At 37.2% G+C, this 19,692-nt stretch overlaps 1 protein-coding gene across 2 annotated transcripts; it reads right to left on the minus strand.

Moving 5' to 3' along the window:
• Positions 1–427: 427 nt before the first annotated feature.
• LOC131310507 (inorganic pyrophosphatase TTM2) lies at positions 428–10,160 on the minus strand. 2 transcript variants are annotated; one of them, XM_058337563.1, is made up of 12 exons: positions 9,917–10,160; positions 8,538–8,891; positions 6,940–7,054; positions 6,140–6,335; positions 5,935–6,048; positions 5,448–5,621; positions 4,545–4,739; positions 3,475–3,597; positions 3,284–3,405; positions 2,268–2,391; positions 1,419–1,691; positions 428–1,028 (listed from the first exon to the last, which is right to left on the minus strand). In XM_058337563.1, exons 2-12 carry the CDS (start codon positions 8,869–8,871, stop codon positions 810–812), a joined length of 1,989 nt encoding a protein of 662 aa, XP_058193546.1. In that variant the 5' UTR covers positions 8,872–8,891; positions 9,917–10,160; the 3' UTR covers positions 428–809. The 2 variants fall into 2 exon arrangements, with proteins under 2 accessions (XP_058193546.1, XP_058193547.1); XM_058337564.1 differs by having other exon boundaries at positions 8,538–8,894.
• Positions 10,161–19,692: the final 9,532 nt, after the last annotated feature.

Genomic DNA, 19,692 nt, shown 5'->3' on the forward strand with positions numbered 1-19,692 from the left:
TATATAAAAATTTGACGCAAAACTATGATTTTTTTTTGAATGAGGACAAACTACGCTCCCCTAGTGCCGTTGTCAGTGTAATTTATTTATTGAATGAGTCTCTTCATCACAAGAGGATCTCATCTCATCTTACTGACACCATTCATACATGTTAGGTACATTGAAAGATTCACTCCGCACAATACAACAGATGAATCCAAGCCATAAATTCATACATGTTAGGTACGTTGAAAGGTACACTCTGCAAAATACAACAGACGAATCCAAGCCATAAACCTTACTTTTTATAGTATGGTATAGGCTTCCCATAACCTGTTTCCCGGGCTTGAAACACACCTAAACACACGGGTTAATAATAGTTAGGGAGGCTTGAACCCATATCAAATGCATGAGAGTATCCTAGCTTACCACTTGGTTACAACTTCACTTGCATTCAGAACCTATCAGTCGTCATTACGAAAAGCAGAATAATCAGGCACTTGTCAAGCGATACATTTGATCAAATAGTCCTTGGCATTCCAAAGGACATCAAGAACTAACAATGACAGGGGTATGCTTCTTCAATACTTGTATTGGTTGAAATTGTAAAGAGCTGATAGGAAAAACATTTCTACTAGGACTTTTGAGACTCATACCGATACCAAAATTTGCCAAAGAACAACTTTCTTTGACCCTAAAAAAAAAAAGACAAAACCCGAAAGAAGTTATTTGCCTCCTGCTATCTGACGTATCATTCCGATATGAAGGGTAGAACAGTAAAAGGTTAAACACAGAGAATCCGAGATTTTAGCGTTAATTGCTATAAGAGGTCAATTTCGCGGTAGAAAGGCCTTGAACAAAAAGATGCCCAAACCACCGGCGGCTAAAGTTAGAATCAAACAAACCGTATTCGGTTCAATGTCTGGCATTATGCTTCTCCTCTCCGTTCTTGCTTGCTGTGGCTTCTCTCTCAAGTTCTCACAGAGACGATTTGCAAGATTATCTAACTGATGCATGATTTGGCGTTGTCCCCTGGTAATATTTGAAATCTGTTTGAGAAAAGAGTTGACACAAAAACTGGATTAGACAATGGTTCAAAAGTGTAGGAAGTACAAGTATTATTTGCAAGGAAGATTTGAAGAGAACCACGCAAGGAAAATGCGTTTGGGCCCATTTGGGGTCCCACAAAAATCTAAGTTTTGCCCTACGAATCCAAAAGTAATACTTACCGATGTCCGTTAGAGCTGATTTTTTACAGGAACCCATAAAATAATATTCAAAAATTTATGGATATTTTTCTAGATTTTTGTGGGACCCGGAATGGGCCCAAACGCGTTTTTCCTTACGTGGTTCCCTACAAATCTTCCTGGCGATTAGAATTTCCGAAATGTATATGCCAAATTCGAAACTGTAATGCGTGAACTAGTCCTTCCATTTACCTCTTCCATTAAGGGATACTCCTTTGCTAACTGGGAGGAAGACAAGGAATTAGGCATTATAGATCCAGTCAAGGAACCGTTGCCTAAACCAGATATGAAGTAAGAAGTCGGAGCAGACCCGTTGCAGGCTTCAGATTGCAGAGCCATGTTTTGTGGGCTGGAAGAAACTCTCTTGCTAGTTAACTTGGAATTGAGTTCTTCAATCCGGGAGGTAAACTCGTCCATTCGGTCATTAAGTGTGGAAATTTGCTCAGACAGCTGCGCAATCGCTCCCTACAGAGGGGGATGCAGAAGAGAGTTGACAAACAGTTTTAGTCTATACCCCAAAAACCACGAAAAACATGAAGTCGGAGGCTCTGTTTGTCATGACGTAAAATATTTTCATCGACAATCTTTCCGAATTTCTGGTGTTCGGAACATAATTTGCATGAAACTCAAAGTAAAATAACTTAAAGCCCAAAAAGCAAATCAACCATTTCAAATTCCATAAGTAAATTTTACCATAAAAACTGTGTCATACACGGACCTCTACTTTAAGGTACCAATGAAAGACCTTGTGCAACACTTTGCCGTTAAAACGATCAATACCACTTTTTTTGTAACTTGTGTGCAGATTATGGTGGTTGACCATGTCACAGTCGAGTGAGTAGCAAGCTCTTCATTTCAAAAATATCATTTTCTGGAAAATGAATTCAAGCTAGCAAACCAAACACCAGAAAGTAAATGACATGTGATTATTTAACCCGAAAAAAGGTACGGATAAACATTTTGACATGGAAAGATTTCACGTTGAAACAAAGAGACTGAAATTTTAGTGAACCCTGAAACATTTACAAAATCATGGATCACCTGGCTTGCTAGTGTTGCTGATGATTCCGTTGTCCTGTCTTCAAACCTTCGAGTATCAACAGAATACACAGCTAGCTTGGACAGGTTTTTGTCCCTTTGCGTGGAATATGTATGCGGCAAAGTACTATTACAAACAAGTAATCATCCAATTTTAAGATGGAGGAATGAAATTTTGACACGGAAGAAAAATGGTCAACATTAGCTCCTCCTTATCCACCAGATGCAAGGAAAAAAAGTGCATCCCCTACCAAAAATAAGTCTTCTCAACATGCAATAATCACTCGATCTAAAGCGTGTGAGGTTCCTATGATTTTCCATAATGTCTTTGATCATCAGTAGATCCAAAGTAATCTCTATTTCCCAAAAATTGACCCAACTACTTTTATATACGTAAATGAAGGGTGGCCAAGGGGCAATGGTAAGGTTGACCCAATGTGACCTGGTGGTCACAGGTTCGAGTCCCAAAAACAGCCTCTCTCCTAGTAGGAATAAGGCTCCATACACCCAACCCTTCCCTGAACGCTGTGCTGCAATAGTGGGAACATCGTGCACTAGGTAGTCCATTCTTTTCTTTACTTTTATAGGGCCCGGCTAACGTGAGCCCATTGGGCACGGGATAATACACACAAAAAGACAAAACAGTTAGAACTCCAAAACAACTTTCACATATATCATTGCACCTTGGCAGATATCTATGCACTTTTTATAAATATCAATACACATTTTTGCTATTATCTAAAGCCCAATTGGCTTTAGTTACCATTTTCAACTTTTATATACTTGCATAAAAAGTATATAAACCTATTATTGAAAAGATTGCACTACTTGCTGCGGTATACTCACTATGAAACCAAATCTAGCAAGGAAGATGAGTTGGGGTATAGATGTGTGAGCATCCATATATAGTTTGTATAGCGTGAGATGATAACGAAATTCTCGAGATAACGAAAACACTATACGAATGATGATTCCTCGAGATGCTTAAAGAATAATAAACAAAGGTTATTCAATTCCACCTCTTGAGATTCTTATTTCTCATGGCCACCATATCTGCTGAGGCTCGAGAAAGTGCCAATTTCGGGCTTGCAACCAAATCATCATCTATGCTAAGCTTTGTCTTTAAATCATCTGGTAATGCCTGCAAAATGATTAGATCAGGACAAGAATGCAGGAAAAAGGCATTACAAGCTCTGGAAAGTGGCCGTACCATAACCTCATTTACAAGCTTTTCCAGTTGTATTTGTTCTATATACGTACGAGGAACGTATGACCCTTCCAATTCCAACTGCTCGGCCACAGACTTCACAAGTAGGCGTTCTTTTCCTTGCACCTTTTGAAAATAGCAACCGGTAGTATTCAGAATTTGTAGTTTTTACTAATCTACATATCCCATGAGACAATGGCAAGTCAACTGCAGTATTTAGGAGACGATTAATAAAAGACACTGAACCATCTCCTCACTAAAGAGTTTTCCCATAATGGTTCTACATTGGTACCCAAACTAAGTGTCCCAATCATACACAGTGGACTTGGGTGTAGAGGCTATCACAAAGCAAGTGTCATCTCCTCACTTTATGGTTTGCCATCAATCCTTCGACATTGGCACCCAAATAAAGTGTCCAAATTATACACAGTGGACTTGGGTGTAGAGGCTGCTTGCGACAGTACATATGATGTGTATTCTGCCTCTAGGTATACCAAATTTTACAGTTTTTGGATAAATGAACTACATAAAATAAAAAATCAGCTTGTCTTCCCGCATCTTCGGAAGTCTCGTTACAGCTATCTAAGTTATTGAGTAACAAAAGAGAACTATATACTGCTCTCACAACTTCAATGATGTAACTGTTTGTCTGTGCATAAGTAATGGATTGTAACAAACCCAAGTAGAATTGCTGACAACGGTAATTTAAATTTTGTATTATTTTTCTCAAAACCAACTAGACAAAGGCACATGGCCATATCTATGGGCAACGATTTATCTCACTACTAAAATCATTCTCGAAAAGCCATATACAGATCCACGCAAACGCATGCACAGAAAAGTAACACAAACCCCAGAAAACAAAGGCAAAAAGGGAAGCCCATGAAAGACAGAGCATACCACTCCCTGGTAAAAAGTAAAGCGTATGTTTAACATGGTAGCACAAACCGGTCAATTTATGGCAAAAGCCCAATTAAGTATTTTTCCCTACTTTAACGTCAAATAAGAAAAAATTATGATTGAGACAGGAAGCATTGAGAGGCCACATGCAATTGAGGGAAATCTTGTACTACCTGAACATAGTGGCGGTCCAGTTGTTCTAGCCAATCAATTTTCACACACACCCTTTCATCGGAGAATACATGGCTACTTCTTTTTAGGATAGCTGCTATTGTGTATCCCAATGCCATCAGGCCACCAAGAAGCCGCACACTGACTTCAAAAGTTATTCTTGGTGATATGACAAATGGAGAATCTGAAACCCATTCCTGATATTCACAAAATAACCACTCTGATCAGACAACTCTGTTATTCTTTTCTTTTTCAATGGTTACCGAAGTAGGTAGAGAATTCGTAGAACTAAAAAGAGATGATACCAAGCATAAAGGAGGATATCAGACAAGCTTAACCTAGTCTTGGAAGATGGAACATAGAGAAAACCAGAGACTAGCATCAACCAGCAGCAAGGACAAGAAATCAATGTCACTAATGCCACAGCCTTTCTGCCTATAGATTCTGTATGGTTTCTTGGAAAAAACTGGAAAAGTAAACAGAAGAGAAGTTTCTACTCTTTGGTTGGCATTTGGCATGTTTACAAGGACATAGGAATACTCATTCTCCATATTCTAGCTGTGGGGTAATTGAATTTATGTAAGAGTACACATGAAGGCTAGGACACATGAAATTGGACACCCTTTTCAATTCACGTACAAAATTGGAGAAACTACTCCTCTGGTATAGAGCCATTCATCAAAGCCTTAACAGAAGCACTATGAAACAAATTTCTCATCATAATGCACAACAGTACATAGCACTAGGAGAACTGTATATGTCAAAATGCCAGTTTTTGAAACAGAAAATCATTTCTCAGCAATATGCTGGCTACTAAAATGAGTAAGTAAAGCAACATGATAAGATGGTGAATTCTGCAAGGACTGCCTATGAATTCCTTGCGTGCTATTTCTAAAGGGACAGACCTCAAACATGAGATTGTACTTTCCGTCTTTGTTCCGCATCCTCAAATATGATTGGCATGATTCTGGATCTTCACCAGGTGGTAAAAGATAAATGTCATAAGTCTGCTCCACGGTTTCTGTGTGCTCTTCCAACATGACAGCTTTGATTTGATCCACTGTCACATTCTTTAATGACTACAATCAAAATATAGCACTCAGTTATGGAAGTAAAATCTATGAACTCATAGCTGAAGAAATACTCAAGCTTCTAGCAATGATCAGCAACCATAAATATGACAAAAGTACGTGAAACCTAATGCAGAACAGTGAGCAAGGAGGGAGACAGGAAGCACACAAGGGCCACAACCAGAAACACAAAAAGACCAACGCCTTAAAACTCTGAATTCAATAATTAAATCTGCTTAAATGCATGTGAGTGGCCAGGAAGGGTGGACTATGTTCTGCATCAAATACACAGACAAAAAAGAAAGCAAAGAGGAGATCAAACCTTCAAAATGTAAGTAGGAGATTGGAATCCTGTAAATGGGTTGAACTTGTTGATGATTCTTATATGGGCTGTTTGAAGATCTGGTTCAATAAAAGCCTTGTACATTGGATATACCTGCACAAAGAGATTATAGCTGAAATCTCTTAGAGAAGAAGCTATTTTCAACTTTCATAAGAAGATTAAGCTGAAGACAACAGTGAAAAACCGTTTCAGAAATCTGGTGGATTATTTCTTCTGGTTCTTGTCCAGCACGTTGTATGTCACGCAACACCCTTTTAACAAGGTCAAAGTGTACTCCACCTGTAACGGATACTCTGAGATCCAGTAAAGGCCGCAACTTTTCACTCAATGCATAAATACCCTCAATAACCACAATCCGGGAGCTCGGAACACCAAGAGTCCTGCTACCAGCAAATGCTAAATTATAAGAACTACAGCATGGTAGTCGAGCGTTTGAAAAATTAACCATTCAAAGGCATGGAACATCAGACTAAAGAGGATGATTTTCATAATAATGACTTCAATACATGGAACAAAATTTCGTTTTGTTTATATCAAAATGTCTAAATGTTTCTGATTCCTAGGACAATGAACTGAATAATTCGAGGAATATAAAAATTTCAAAGTCTCGACATTTCCAAAGTCATTCGATAATTCTACTATGTTCTTTCTACAGTTTCAAAAGGTTTCCGAAATGTTTCCTTTTCCAAGCGAACCAAAGCAACATAGTGAAACAACATTTTGACCCTTACACCAATAGAGAAACCTGAAAGAAATGGGAGATGGAACAGATAATAATTAGTAATAATTGATTAAAATGAAAAATTCAACGAAGAAAGAGAGAGTCAGACATGTTTTACAATAATATATGAAGACATTGCCAAGAGACCAACATGAGAAAAGGGGGAGAAGGGGGCGTGCAAAGGAATGAAGTAGTAATCGTAATGAAGGCCATATGAATTACAATCATATATGTAGACATTACCAAGTGGGAGGAAACTCAACCTGTATCCTGTGCGGGAACTTGACTTGAAATCATATACGGGAATCTCAACCGGCTTCCCTGCCTTTAGATCATGGATATTCCTGAGTAAAGTGTCATAGTCCGTCAAGCGTGGATCTGTTTCAAAGAGATATCACACCCAAAAAAGTTACACATTAATGTCACAACTTGTTTTAGCAGTGAAAAGAAGTTTGAAGATACTTTACAGGACCAAACACATTCTGGGCCTAATGATATCAGCTTAATAGAAAATACAGGTTTACATTCTCACAACAAGAATCATTTATCACCTAGCGAAATAGCTAAGGTGAAGCCTTTTTCCCCTACCTTGAGATGAGGATTATCAGATATTTATATTTTCCTGAAAATGCACATATAACCGCACACATTTTGAAAATACCATAGTAGAAAAACTAAAATTGGTTAGGTTTTCCTACATCTGATAGTAGGGGGCCTAAAGATAATGTAAGCAAATATAGTGGTATGTAGTCTCACTTGTTTAATCATGTTCGTTTCTTATTTTGTAGCTTAATTGGTCCATTTTTTTTAAGGTAAAAGCCAAACGAAAAAGAACGATACTATCCATGCGCACTTGAGCTATACAAGACTTGAAGGAACCTAGAAAGCTACAAGCACCACTGGGGCTGCAACGAAACGACAAGTCCACTGAGAAGACAACATTAAAATTTACAGCTAACCCTACAAAGACTCATGGCCACAAAGACTTCTAAATAATTCTTTCAACATCAATGGGAAGCACTGCAAACCCACCTACCATAGGAAGAGGCATCGTTACCTCAATTGGCAAGATAAACCCACCAACCCCTTTCAAAAACAAAAACCCACCATCTATGACAAAACATAGAGACCCCAAAGTGCTGAGCTCCACCAAGCAATGATAATGAAACAATCAACAAACTCGGTATTTCTCCTGTACATGTAAAACCTAGTCAGTAACACAAAATTCGCAATGGTCCAAAGTTTAAGGTTCGTTTTCCACTGGCCCTCCAAAGACTATTAAGAAATCTGTGAAAGATTCTGGACTTGAGCCCTGATCGAAACCATCAAATTAAAGTTGCTAATTTTCTCATAATTAGAAAATTGATTTCACAAAAATGATATTGCATCTAGAAATTTTGTACTCCCAATATTGTGAGTGAACTAGCTTTTTTTCTTTTTGGGCTTGCCACTCCTAACTACAAAAAGCATGTCAGGTAACTTTACATCACCATCATTATTAAACTCAACTCCACCACATTGTCATGATTATCAGTTACCTATAGGCCCCAAACAGCTTTTCAATTTTGTTCCAATCGAATAGAGTTTTTCACCAAAAACATTCTTTTTAAAACTGATGATTCAGACACATCACAGGCAATGTTAACCAACAGTTGCAAATTGCCAACTCACGAAGTCCAGATGCATCATCAACAAAAAAAAAAAAAGAATATTTAAAATATGACAGATGGGTGTGTGTGGAAGAAATGAACCTCCTCACGGTGGAATGAAATAATAAACACATCATAATGGACACTGTAAGAAATCTAGTCAAGGACTATCGAAAGAATCCAAAAGCAAAACAGTCAGAAGGAAATACTACCATCGAAGTTCCCGTCAATAATTCGAGTAGAATCATTGTAGTTGTCCATTGATATGACTGCGATACTGGGCATAAAGTTGAGTATTTTTTCAGTAAATACAGTCTTCCCAGCTCCAGATGGACCAGCTAACCCTACTAATATTAGTCCATCATTCTTTTGGGCTAACAATTGACATGCACGGATAACGATGAAGAAACCCTTCTCAAATGACAAAGGATCTTGTAAAGGGACAATCTCATAACGATCAGAATCTTTCCTCTTAACCAACCGAACTTGATCTTTCAAAAGACCAGGTTTCCGCTTATCTGATTCAGCTGAACTATCTTGAGCCATAGCAAATATGCTAGCTTAATCTGCTAAAACAGAAACAAGCTGTTAAACAACAAAGACTAGTTACCTAGGAGATCTTAAAATAGTCACATATGAGACACTGAAGGACTGTAAGACCATGTCCAAGCTACAGATTAGGGGAAAAGCCAAGTGTTATACACTATAAGAATGCTTTGTTATTTTTCTTTTAGCTGTGCACACTAACAAGAATGTTACTGGCCTACTGTCAATATAAATAGCTAAGCACACACGGTTAACAAAATGTATACATAAAACGGATCATTAATACCCAATATTATGCTGAGTCCTAAAACATCCCATCCACATTCATTTGAAATGATGAATATAAATCCAAAACTGCACAATTAGTACGTTTCTTGTTCTGTGCTTTTGTGAAGACATTTTCACCCCAAAACATTGAACTAGACCTCATTTCTACACTCTTGAGGGCCCCTTTGATTGCCCATATTGGACATATATTGGGAAATCCCCTGTGAGATCATTTCCTGCATATGGATTACATATCCGTTGGATTACCCATTTTCCATAACATAGAAAATGCAATACATTGATCTGTACTTTGATCCCGTAACCATAATTCCCTCCCTCATCCCATTGGATTCATTAAACCCTCGCTATTAGTCTGTTCCATCAAACATGGCCTAACCGAGCTGTAAATTTGGAGTCTTTTACAGTCTCTTTATAACAACAACTAATTCCTCATTGAAGGATACCACCATTATAGCAGCATTATGAAATGATCACCAACTAAAATCAGAACCAAACAACATCCACAGATTAGAACATTGAAAATAAGTCGATGCTACACAAACAAACCCCACAAAAGCGGTGTACAATGCCCTTTCAATGTTCATTCCGATCTAACCCAGAAACAGAACCAAGCCATTCTAATTAAAAACAAGAACTACCCATTACAAGAAATGGCGCAAACAAAAAAACCCAAAAAGCTTCTTACAAAAACAAAAAACAAAAACCCAGAAACCTAAAATGATCAAAATGAATCCAATGTGAAGAAAAAGATACTGACCGAGTCACTGAATGAGTTCACAAGTAACCCGCGGAGGCCTGCTCATTGATGGGTATATGATTCTATGTGTGTGTGTATAAATATATATGTATCTATTGCTTTCTCGTTGCTTGTGTTTGTCTTTTGAGCGGATTGAAAGGAATGGGATTTGTTATTTGTGAGTGGAAATCGTGGAGGAATTGCTACGGAATTGCAAGAACACTCTCAAAAGGGGAGAGGAAAGCTATTATAAATACTTTCTAGAAATTAGAAATTCTATTTTTTTTATTTTAATTTCTTTTCTCTTTCTTTTTGTATAGGTTTGTGCGGCTGATGCCTGAAAGGCTGAAATCAAGAACCTTTCTGAAGCTTCCTTTTGTTTCGATTTTCCCCATTTAATTTTATTCCACTAAAATTAAATAAAATGAATTGTCACAAACGTATATTTTTTTCCGTCGATTATATAGAGGTGACACCATGCCGAGTCATATCTGCGCCATGGAGGATTCTCTGAATTCTAACCTAATTTTTTTTTGGGAAATCCTTACCTGACTCAGTTTTCTTTCTTTTCGTATTGTGTTATATGTCATTCATCTTTCCATTCGTGTCGCGTGAATGATGCTCATGTTTCTGTCGAGTCATATTTGTGTCATGTAGAATTCTCTGAATTCTAATCTAATTTTTTGTCAACAATCCTAACATGACTTGGTTTTCTTTTCGTATCGTGTCATATTTCATCCGTCTTTCCATTTGTGTCGCGTGAATACATACATCATGTTTCTATCGACTTAATAAGTGTGAGGAGATATTTAATTTTGTTCCTTCTTACGACTTAAATTTCCTATAATGTGTCAAACAAGTCTTGCCGTGCCGGAATGGCACGTTTAGCTCCGTGCCAATCGTGCTTCGAACGTGCCGTGTCACTTTTCAATCGAATCGTGTCATGTCGTGCTGACCCATTTACTTAATCGTGTCGTGCCATGTCGTGCCATTTTTTAATCATGTCATGCCATGTCGTGCCATTTTTTAATCGTTTCGTGTCGTGCCGTGCCTATGTTGGCACATCTCTAACCAAATTTTGTCGGAAAGAAAAAAATTTCCAAAAAGTGTAAAAAAAATTATCAACACAGAAAGTGTAAAATGTTATGTTACAATATAAATGAGAAACTAATATTGTTTTTGATATTAAAATTAGTATTTGGAGTGTCATGTCTGTGTCGTGCCCGTCTAAGATAGTGTCGTGTCCGTCTAAAACCGTGTCCGTGTCGTGTCAGTGTCATGCTATATTTAAATGTGGTGTGCCCATGTCGCGCCTGTCCAAAACTGTGCACGTGACGAGCACATCTAAAACCGTGCTTGTGTCGTGACGTGCCCTTGCCGTGCCAGCCCGGCCCCGATCTCTACCCCATGTAAGAATTCAGAAAAATGTTTATTTCATCCTTCAGTTTTTCTAATTCCAAAAAGCTAATTCTCGTAAGATTTTTTTATTTTGTTTTTATTAGTTGACTCCAAAATAGTAAACAAAACTTGTTAATTCCATTTTTTTTTCCCACTTTTTGTATGCAATTTATTGACTTGGGTTTATAAGTAAATCCCTATTAAATACTATGGGATGTGTAGCCTTCGATACATGAAGGTTCGACGAATCTAACACAAACGCATCATGTCATTTTTAGATTTGGGTAGAAAACTTAAAGAAACTGCACCAACATCATGGTACATTCATGGAGCATCATTCATGTTTCTTTCGTTTTTTATTTTTGTAAAATTTTGCACCAGTATTTAATTAAGAAAAAGGATCTTGACGTTATAATTAATTAAACATATTTTAAATTAATTTAATGACTTAAAAGACGATTAACTTAATAAACAACAGAACCTTAGTTCGATTGCATCATAATTGAAATACTACTTAAGGTGCTGAAAATACAATTACATAACTTGATTTTTTTTCGACAAATAAAATAATTCCAGTTATATTATTAATATGGAAAAGAAACAGTACAACAAAATCAAATACAACCAAAAAAAACAAAAAACAATGAAACAAACAAAACAAAAAATACAACTACAGTGTTTTTGGGCTGGGCTGTATTGCTAGATTTGGGCATTTTAGGCCTTTTGTAATTTATGTGCGTTATGGTATTATCTGGGTTTTTAGACCCATGGGTGTTTTTGGGCTTTGTCCCATTAGGAGTGTTTGGGCTTTGTTCCCAACAAGCTGTATTTTTTAACTTTTGGTTGGAATCCCTTTCCCTTCCACCATTAATAAAATATTTTTGCTGAAAAAAAAAAATAAAAATACAATGGCGGTGTCAAAACCCAAGAGCGCGGAGAGGCCAAGGAAACTGACATGAAATCCAGGGAGGAAAGCCTGCTCTCGCTTGAACAGTTCGGATTATAATTTCAGACCAAATATATATGTGGTAATAAAATTGAGAGAATTTAGAAGTATATATGGAGAGGGGTAGGGAGAGGAGCTCTCCCTCTAAAGGGTAGGGTTCCAAGCTTCAATGAACTCCTAGCATCTTCAGTTTAGAAGTTTTATTCTTCCACTCCTTCTTCAGCACCGGGCGTGTGAATACCATGGTGGTGTAATACTGTCATGGGCGGACCTACATTGTGGCAAGCGAGGTCAGCTGACCCCACTGAATAGTAAAATCTCCCAATGATATGTATACCATTTTGGATATTTTAGATAATTTTGCCCCAGTTCTTGCCCTGTAAATTTTGTACGTAATATTAAAATTTATGATTCTTACCCCACAAATTTTATTGGCTGCTCCACGTATGTAATGGAAATTACAACATTTTCAACCATTAAAATATTTCTCTCTCTCTCTCTCTCTCTCTCTCTCTCTCTCTCTCTCTCTCTCTCTCTCTCTCTCTCTCTCTTCTCTCTCTCATCCAGAAAAACAGTGAAGCTCTATGGATTATGGAATGAGCTTTTGCTTCCTCTTAGATGCAAGGTCCAAGAGGAAGTCAAAATTAATCCTTAGGAAAGTTTTTTCTCCCAAGTTTGATAGTAAAGAACTAAAGATATACAGTTCTTGAGTCTGTTTTTCAAATTGTTTACTATCTGCTTTGATTACTTCTAATTTAACACTTTGAATTTTGTATGCTAAGTTAGACCTGCTATTTTTTTTTTTTGCTCGGCAGTTAGACCTGCTATTAATCCAACCTTAGCAAGTTTATTGACCCCACTATTTCAATTTTATGGGTCCTCCCCTGAATACCGTAAGCGAAAAAAATATTTTTAGAAATCAACAAAATAGTGTAGAGAGAGAGAGAGAGAGGGTGGAGTTTAAACGGTGGAGAGATATGAGATTATTGTAATTGAACGTGGGTCAGGACTGACGATCGAGGAAACTGAGCAGTGAGAATTGCAGTAGAAAGCAGCGGGTTCATTTCAGAAAATAACGTACGGAAGATTTAACGATAAGTCATTTTCATCCAATTGATGGAAAATGTTTTACATGTAAAATATTTTCCTCATTTTTTACACCACCAAACACCGGAAAATATTTTACGTCCAAACAAACAAAGCCTAAAATAAACAAAGCTAAGTACAACACCATTGATTATTCATCTAGCTAGCCATTAACTTCAGTGAAATTTATGAATCTCAATTTTGATAAACATTCCTCTCAATTAACCATCCAAGGGCCAGATGGAAACACCTAAGTTATCTACTAAGTCGAACGTCTATGTGTGATCCTTGTAAATTCGCAATCTACCCAATGGACCTAATAAGGAGTTGGCGGTGTGGCTAATAAGGATTGACGTTTGGTGAAGAAGTTAGGATTTTTCTTCGCCGGTTCCTTTGGTGAGTTTTCTACCAACTGGGTCTTCTCCAGTCCGGTTTCTCCTCCTCAGATTCTGGTTTTCCCAAATTTGGTGGCTAATAAAATTTTAATGTTGTTTTTGTTTGCTAAGTTTTCGACCAAAGGGATTGGGATCCGGTTCTCCGAATATTGCCAGTGTCCACCGTGGTCGTGGGTAAATAATTAGTAGTAGTTTTCAGCTACTGCGTGTTTGGTCCCCAATTGTTTGTGCTTCTCGGACTGCATCCTGCCCGCCATGGTCGCGAGGATTTGTTGATTTGGCTGTATAGCATCTTGCTGGTGTTTTGCTTCTCGCGGCCAGAGCCCGCTTCTCAGCGGGAGTTTGCTTCGGAGTAGCATCCTGTGTTTGTGTTTGCAAGCTAGTGTATCTGGTCAACACGCCGGTGTGGCTCTTTGGGATAGCAGATCCGTGTTCTAGATTTCATCTGTGCTTATTCTAGAGTTTGAGCTGGGTGTCCTTGTAGGATTCTCTATTACTAGTTCTTATGTTTGACGTTCTCATAGCCCTACATTGCTGTAGGTGTCTGAGTCTAGGTTTTGGTTCACTCTTTTATCTTGAAATGAGATATGTAATGCCTTCGGATTTTTGATATGATATGATATTGACCGGTTCAAAAAATAAACGGAAAAGAAGTAAATGAAAGCGAAAGACTCCCTAGATAACTAAAACTTCATTTTTACCTTGGGCAAAATTTAATTTTCCCCTTTGACCTCTCAAGAGAGACTGGAGACTGTACAAAGTGACCATTAATGGGATTAACAAAGCTAAGATAAACTAAATTGAAAGAAGAAAAATACTAAATTCTTGCACTTTTGGGGATTTTGCAATTATGTTATTCTAGTCTCTTAACTTTATTTTTTTATTTTTTTAATGTTTTGGTTTCCCTATACACTTGAGGATAAATAATGGTTACCCAGCCAATAATGGTTACACTGCCATATCTTTTTTTTTTTTTTTTTTGAAAACCACTGCCATACCTGATGTCAATGATAGTTTTGGGTATGTCCGGATAATAACTTTCTAGAATTTATTGATTGGAATTTATTTTAACACTCTCAGTTTACCATCAACACTCATTTTTTCATCTTTATTGGTGTGAATTTACTATATTGCCCTATCATATGTGAAAGAGGTGAACTTATAAAGGGTAACAATGTAAATTTACATTAATAAAAATAAAATTGAAATTGGAAATGACAAAAAAAAGTGTGAAAATCAGTTACACTTGTTTGATTGTCAGTTTTGAAATATATTTTTGAGATAAAAATATTTTATAGGTTTTCTTATTTTTTCGTTTTTAGTCAATTGTTTAAATTTTTTGACGAATAGACAAAAAAAATAAAAAAAAGAAAATTTGATGAAAAATTACTAAAAATAAAAAAACACGACTAATAAAATATTTATGCATATGGGCAGAGTTCGATTCCCCCCATCCCCATCCCCATCCCCCTCCTCAAATCTTTCACGATAGAATAGATTAAAATTAATAATGACAAAAAAAGAAAAAGAAGATAAAACAGTAAAAAAATTTAAAAGAATATTTTTGAGATGTGAACCAATTGGTGTCCAAAGGGAAAAGAAAGGGGGAATTGCTTGTACTTTCACCTGTCGTTTGGGAACTTGTAGCCAATCAGTAGATGCGCTTGCTAGCTACAAGCTCGACTGTTTTGGTCAGAGCTCGACTGCTGCTTGATGATGGTACGTACGTCGTAGAATAATTCAACAATGTAAATTGTTGGACTATTGGGTTGTGATCAGTGGACTTTGATCAGAAATTGTATTCTTGAAGATTTCTTGTCAACAACTGCATGGCATCATCATCAAATGCGCATCTCTCTCACTCTCTCTCTCTTCCTTTTTTTTTTCTTTTCTCAAGGAGCAAGTTCATTTATTATTGAAACACAAGATAATGGGTTACACAACGTGGGGTGGGGCTGGGTCTGATGCCAATGTGTTTTTTTCCAAATTATCGGCTACACAATTTGCTTCCCTGAGAATATAAGGCATGTGAATATCCCATTATGGGTCAGGAGCATCCTACAATCAGAGATAAGAGGAAGGAGTCACGATAAAATACAACGCAAATCATAAAGAAGCAAAGAACTAATTTGTGAGTCGAACTCCAAATCGAGCTTATAAAACCCTTCAGTCCAAGCTATTTGAGGCCCTTACGAATAGCTTTGAGCTCCGCCACCAAACTTGTTGTGGCACCATTATATTGATTAAAACCAAGTAACCAACGCCCATAAGAATCTCCAAAATACACCCCCAATACTAGCGTTACTGGTTCGAAAATGATACATCCACCGCCCACCAACCACCGCACGCTCGCCGAGCCCACTCCGGCCACTGGACGGCCGATCCGAACCGTTCAAAAATTCTTAAAAAAAAAACCGAGTGGGCTTTGAGTGAATCAACGGTATCCGAAGTGTGTAAGTGCTCGAACCAATCTTCCATTTTTTAATGGCTCGGATCATCTGATTTTTGGAAGTTCGGATCGAGCACTTACACACGTCGGATGCCGTTTATTCTCGCGAAAGCCCACTCGGTATTTTTTTTTAGAATTTTTGGACGGTTCGGATCGGCCGTCCGGTGGCCGGAGTGGGCTCGGCGAGCATGCGGTGGGCGGAGCGGTGGGTGGTGGACGGTGGGTGTATCCTTACTGGTTTGAGTATTCGCACTGCTGTCTGTGTTCAGTTTAACTCGTGCTAGATTGGGAGGTAACCACACTCACTCACTCTCTCTCTCTCTCTCTCTCTCTCTCTCTCTCTCTCTCTCTCTCTCTCTCTGTGTATAAAAATATAATTACCTAAAATAAAAGGAAGTTACCTCCTTAACTCTCTTTCCTACATGGAATTTCTTCAAAATTTCAAATTTGAGCAAAATAGTTCTCACTGATAACAGGGGAAAAAGTTCTCACTGATTTTTTTTTTTGTTTTCGTCCCCACGCATTGAAGGGGCGAGACGCTAGTATACATATATATGAATGTATAGAGGCGGTCCTGGGGATACAAGTTTTGACACAAAAATAATCGGAGCCCCATGCTAATAACTGAAGCCGTTCAATTTGTCTAAACATGTTTTTAAAAGTTTCTGTAAAAAATTAACCCATTCAGATATCGGTAAGGGCTCGATCGATTCACTTAGTTTTGATCTGGAAGTCAAATGAAGGGACCAATACCAATCAATCCCTTACCGACATCCGAATAAGTTGATTTTTTACGTAACTCTTAAAAATATGTTTTAAACAAATTGAATGACTTCGATCATTTACATGAGACTCCAAAATAGGTCCCACACCATGTAGTTTTCATTTTGTGTCAAACTTTAACTTGCCGAGCGGCTCATTCATAGAATCTTAATAAATTAACTGGAAAATCTAGTATATAATATGTACATATATTTGGAGTTGTGCAGGAGACGGAGCACCCAACAATCCTTTGTGGGCGCCACTGAACGGATATACTAATTTTTTTTAGAGGCTAGGTGAATTCCTACAATATAATAAATATAAATCTATGTATTTTTCGTGGTTGATACGGTAGCTGATCTTACTGGTTTAAAATTACTAATACTTGACCATGACGAATATTAAATTTTGGCTTATTTTATTAAGATGGAGGGTCCACCCATTTCGTGGATTACTAGTTTACTACTATAAACTTTCATCCTAGTCCTTGGAGTTCATGTTAGGATTTCAGCAAAATGTTCACAGAGAGATGACATCCACATTGTAAGATTGGCAACTTAGTAAGAACAAAATTGAACATTTGTTTTAGCTTTCTTGTAAAAAAAATGAAGGAAGTTATGTAGGCACATGCGTGCCTATGAGAGAATTGTCTCGACAAAGAATGGCGTCATCTCGTACCCTTATAAGTTCGTGTTAGAATTTATTCAACACTAAAGCCCAACGTTTATATCGTATAGATCTTCCTTTGTATATGTTAATGATCATTAGCAATTTAGAATGATCTTTTAGCATGTAATAATTAGAAGCTTCACAACTTTTTTCTATGAATAGATGATAGCACAGCTGCTGCACAAAATGGTACTTGCAGTAACTTACTATGCGTGGTCGTATAAAAAAGCCTAGCTAACACATTTATCTGTTGTTCGTCTCTCTTATTTGATTTTTTTCCTTTCTATATATTAAACGTCTATAAAGATAATCGACCAAATTATCATGTCTGACGATATAAAGTAGTGGGTATAGCAGCAGATTGTTCCTTCGCCAAAATGGAAATTTGGAATGCATGAATGTTATATGCGAAAATTGATGGGACATGAATTATTGCTTTCCAAAAGCAGAAGAATGGGACATTGCTTTTAGTCTTATTTTAGATTAGATAAAATAAGGGGAATGCTAGGTACAAAGAAAACTTACCTCGAAAACAGCAATCAATGGTTGAGAATCACTTTGATGATTATGTCACACACATCAAAGTGAATCTCAACCACTAGTTGATCTTTTCGGAGTACTTTCGGAGTAAATTTTCTTTGTTCCTAGCATTTCTGATAAAATAATACAAATAAGCCAATCGAGGCAAATTGCCAAAATTATAAAGATGCGAAATTGCTTGTAGCCATATGAGATGAAATTAAGTAGCCAACCAGGGCAAATTGCTTGCTTTCCTCCTCTACTTGACAATGGAACACTTTCTTGCTAGAAAAAGGCAGAGTACTGTTTTATTATATTTTAATATCGACAAAAAGTCTACCGTTGAAGTTCATCGATGCACCAATGAGCGCTTAGCTCGATCAGTTGGTAGTTGGTACCCCTCACTCGGTGGTCGGTGGAGGGGCGGTTTGGGGTTCAGGGAAGCTTCTGAACCTCTATAGACTAACATATTAATATTCTGCTAACCCTTGCAGATGTATACAATAGGACCCGGGGGCTCTACTGCCCCAACGGCACTGGAGCCCCTATCCACACTGTCAAACGTTGTCATTTTGGTTAAATAAAAAATCCAAACCATTAATTTGTAATTCTATGGAGCGAAAACGTAATTATGAGAGCCTTAGAGACAAAATTTGATTATATCTCTTTAGAATAATATGATCAGAATAGTAAGATCTTCACACCCGTTCAAACGGATTAAAAATTGGACTACTTAATTTTTTAACCATATTTTTTAATATATAAACAGTCTCAAAAAATTAGTGCTCAAATTTTCACTCCGTTTGAATCGGTGTAAAGATCTTGTTATTCTTGTCATATTATTCTAAAGGGTCGTAATCCCTATCTCTGCTTTACAATGTAACCTATAATTATCGTCAAGGGCTAGGTGACGTAATCTCCACTTTTGCTTTACAATGTAAATCTCTTTTTTTTTTTTTGGTACTTCGGAATATCAATGTAAACCTTTTTAGCTTGCAGATGGTCGATCAACATGCATGAAACAACACGATTAAACACTGTCGCGCTAAGAAACAATTCAAAACTACAGACTTGGAATACATAATTATGTTGGAGTTTTTAAGATTCCTCGAGAATTCTTATGAACCATGCCCCACTAGTACCTTCATGGTGTCATCAATGTCCCCATCAATCTCTATCTCCCTCTCACGACCAAGCATAATTTTACAACAAACACAGGAATTTTGATTGAAGAATTAGTCACATAATTAAATACACATGGATTGACAAGATCTCTTAAAAGTGAAATAGGCAAAATATTGTACGAATGCCCCTTTTATATATATGGTCAAATATTATTTCTTCTTCTAGAATTACGACTTGGACAATTTATTACGAGTCGTTTTTCTTAACATCCTGTCTCATCAATTTACAAGGCGAAGACCTCTATTGGTGGGCTTCACAAAAGTCAAGCCCATGGGCCAAAAAATGTTGAAGCAAAAGTGGGAACATATGTATGCTTGCCTGGATAACGACTCTGCTGGGAATTACTACTATTTTCAATTGGAAAAACACCATTGAAATATATTGAAGG

The sequence above is a fragment of the Rhododendron vialii genome, chromosome 12a, assembly GCF_030253575.1.
Source record: "Rhododendron vialii isolate Sample 1 chromosome 12a, ASM3025357v1".
Lineage (NCBI taxonomy): Eukaryota > Viridiplantae > Streptophyta > Magnoliopsida > Ericales > Ericaceae > Rhododendron > Rhododendron vialii.

Bases quoted from the DNA above. Each gene is read 5' to 3' on its own strand.
- LOC131310507 (XM_058337563.1), bottom strand. From the start codon at position 8,871: ATGGCTCAAGATAGTTCAGCTGAATCAGATAAGCGGAAACCTGGTCTT. The intron at 7,055-8,537 runs GTAGTATTTCCT...TCTTTGAAACAG, and splicing joins TATTGACGGGAACTTCGATG to ATCCACGCTTGACGGACTAT. The intron at 4,740-5,447 runs GTCTGTCCCTTT...TGTGAATATCAG, and splicing joins AGTACAATCTCATGTTTGAG to GAATGGGTTTCAGATTCTCC.